The sequence below is a fragment of the Anneissia japonica genome, unplaced genomic scaffold (assembly GCF_011630105.1).
Source record: "Anneissia japonica isolate Jap-2015-1 unplaced genomic scaffold, ASM1163010v1 scaffold288292_len1863012_cov191, whole genome shotgun sequence".
In the NCBI taxonomy this organism is placed as follows: domain Eukaryota; kingdom Metazoa; phylum Echinodermata; class Crinoidea; order Comatulida; family Comatulidae; genus Anneissia; species Anneissia japonica.
The window spans coordinates 954,314-957,365 of record NW_022688773.1 but is presented as its reverse complement, the minus strand read 5'-3'; the positions used below and the strand labels follow the sequence as shown (position 1 = coordinate 957,365).

The 3,052-nt window shown below is 35.2% G+C and overlaps 1 protein-coding gene across 1 annotated transcript in view; it reads left to right on the top strand.

Moving 5' to 3' along the window:
• LOC117123543 (neuroligin-3-like) overlaps positions 1–2,840 on the top strand; it is an 11,284-nt gene extending 8,444 nt beyond the window's left edge. Inside the window, exons 4-6 of the mRNA XM_033269509.1 lie at positions 124–136; positions 491–690; positions 1,437–2,840. Coding sequence (XP_033125400.1) covers positions 124–136; positions 491–690; positions 1,437–2,136 — 913 coding nt within the window. The 3' untranslated portion in view covers positions 2,137–2,840. The remainder of the gene's footprint in view (positions 1–123; positions 137–490; positions 691–1,436) is intronic.
• Positions 2,841–3,052: the final 212 nt, after the last annotated feature.

Here is a 3,052-nt window from a genome sequence, read left to right as displayed (position 1 = left end):
TGGGGGGGGGGGGGGGAGATATATATCCCCCATCCCCCCGGGATCTACGCCTATGCTGATTATAGGCTTACTGCACAGTGTATTCACAATGAAAATTACATATTGTAATATTGTGCTTTTCAGCACGGACAAATTGGCAAAATCGACTAGGCCTACTGTACACTTTAACTGGGGCGGCACCAAGAATTCCCCGACGGGGGGTCCGAACTCCCCAACAAGGTAGTTGTCTCTTATACACATCTAGATGTGTATAAGAGACAGGCAACCCCTTCTCATTATGGTATTCTTTATTTAAAAAGGATAATTTGATAGAAAACCATGCAAGTTAAGAGCCCCTCCCCCCATCGGGGAAGATCTGGTCGGACCTCTTGAGTGCAAAACACTCTTAAAGACGAGACTTGAATAAATTAACGATGTGGGCCGGTGCCGACGTAATAATTTGAATGATTTATACATTTGACTTCTGTATATGTGCTTTAATTTTTTTTAGTTTGATCTTCTATATATTTTCTCGTTTGCTTGTGTTTCATTCATAGGCTCCGTGTTTCTGGATGAAGTGCAGTTCGTTGTGGGGGCGCCGTTACTTCTCGCGTCTGGTGGCTTTGGAGTATACATGTATAATTACACCAGGAAAGAGGCCCAAATCAGTCTTTCAGTTATGACATACTGGTCAAATTTCGCTAAAACAGGGTAATTTTCAAATTATTATTTTTGAATCTATTTAAGTTTACGTTTACGTTTTAGAAAAAAATGTTATAATATATTACCGCCATTTGTAATAATGATCCCATGTCTTTTATATAACGGAATAACAGGCCTGCAGATTTATTATTCTGTATATAGAACTATTATCAATATCATTATCATAATCATCGACATCATTGTTATTAAGTGATTTTAATTATAAATGGATTTTTTGGTTTACTTAAAAGGATTTTCATATTGTTTTTATTATTATTATTATTATTATTATTATTATTGATAATTAATTATTGATTATTAATAATAAATAGGAGTGGGTGGAAAAAGTTTTTTTTTTTTTTTTTTTTTTTTTTTTTTTTTTGTTTTTTTTTTTTTTTTTTTTTTTTTTTTAATTTACTTATTTTTAAATTCTCATCAGATGGAACAAAAATAACCCACAGAGGACTAGAATGGCAATATCTTACGTCAGACAACACCTTTAGACTAATTTGTAGAGCAGTTGTCAAACAATAAAGATAAATTCACTCATATATTTTTTAATTTGTAAAGAAAAACCTTAAAAAACCCCATTTTTAAAAGTTTTTTTTGGTTTTTCCGCCCCTATTTTTTCAGTGAGTTCATTCATTAATTATTTGTTAGGATATCAACATTTTACAATTTCAAATAAGTTCCGTTGGTATATTTATTTGTATTATTTCCTTCTAATTATTCGTGTTTTCTTTTTCCTCTCTTAGAAATCCGAATGACCCAAGATCCCAAGAGTCTACGAGTCTTTATAATGAATACCTGGGAAAAGATCCATACATTGCGGGCGATCCTTGGCCCGCATACACAGTCGGTGGCCAACAGTTCCTACACATCGGTCAAAAACGAAAAGAAAACGATTTCTTTCGTCTGCACAAAGTTTCATTTTGGGAACATTACATTCCGAAAGTGGAGCAAATACTTTCCGGTGTTTGCTATGAAGTAATCGACGATGGCGGCGACATTACGCAAACTGCGAACCAACTGATGACGTCACCACTTACAACGCGTACAATTACTACGACGCAAACCAATAACAATATTCAAAAACTTGCTCCTGGTGCAACGTTAAATAGCGATGGTGGTGGCGGTGCGCAAATGAGTATAGTTCTTATTGTTGGCGCTGGTCTTCTTTTATTGAATTTTACAATTTTATTCGCAATTTATTATATACATCAGTACAGAAAGAAATACCGAGGGAACATGGTTGTCAACAATAACAACTATAACGATGCAATGATCGCAAGGGCTGTACGGAAAGACAGTACATTTGATGACGATCGTCTGATGACGCGTGTGGCGGCAGAAAGGCTAGCTAATCACAGTCGTGGAAATGGACTTATTTCACCAAACACAAAAATGCACGCAGAAAAAAATGTAGAACAAAATGAATATGAAATGGACGTGTGACGGTGTATAAAATATAAATATATAAATAAAGTAATACAAATACTTCATTTGATCCAAAGATATGATGAGAGCGAGATTTATGAAATTGTCCAATTTTAACTCATTATTAGCATGTAAGATGGTTCACAATCTAGACTATGTTTCGACGCATAAGCTTTTACACTAGTAATTTAATGAACAATGCATATTTCTAAGTATTTGTTTTTGTATACTCATTGTAAGATATAAGGCTTATAATAACTCCACGTCGAGTGTAAAATAAAGGCTATACGTCACAGCGAAAAGCATACAATGTACGGTACCCTCCAATTATTCGAGACCAATTTTTCAAATAACCAAATAACAATCTCCAATATATTTGCATTAAGCTAACCCTCTATGTGGAGACCCCAAGATTACCCTAAATTTCCAGGTCCCAAAGGTGGTCTCAAATTGAAGGGCGAACTGTTTTTCATTTTAGTAATTGAGACACTTGTTTAAATTGTGATTCATTTTATTTATTGTAAAGTAGGCCTATACGTTTAACTAACCCACATTTAGTTATCCCTCCGAGAAAACCGTATAGTTTAAGTAAAAATCTAAACTAAATTGTTCATAGAACTTGAGCGGATGGGAACATACGACACCGACAGTTCATGCACCGCCACCAGTAGTGGTTAAGGCTACACCCCCGAAAAACAATTCCTGTTATTTTTCAAATAATTTTAAAAAAAAAAGTGCGCCACCAATCAGAGCTCAGGAACCGAACCGACGCCTTCGATTCGCCCGAATAAATTCGCCTAGTGGAAAACAGACTTCACCTGTTTTCCACAAGGCAAATTTATTGGCGCAAATCGAAAGCGTCGTTCATGCGCATTCACATTTCTATCTGAGTATTCGCTTCAGCAAAATTGGTAGTTCTGTTTCAACTTTTTTT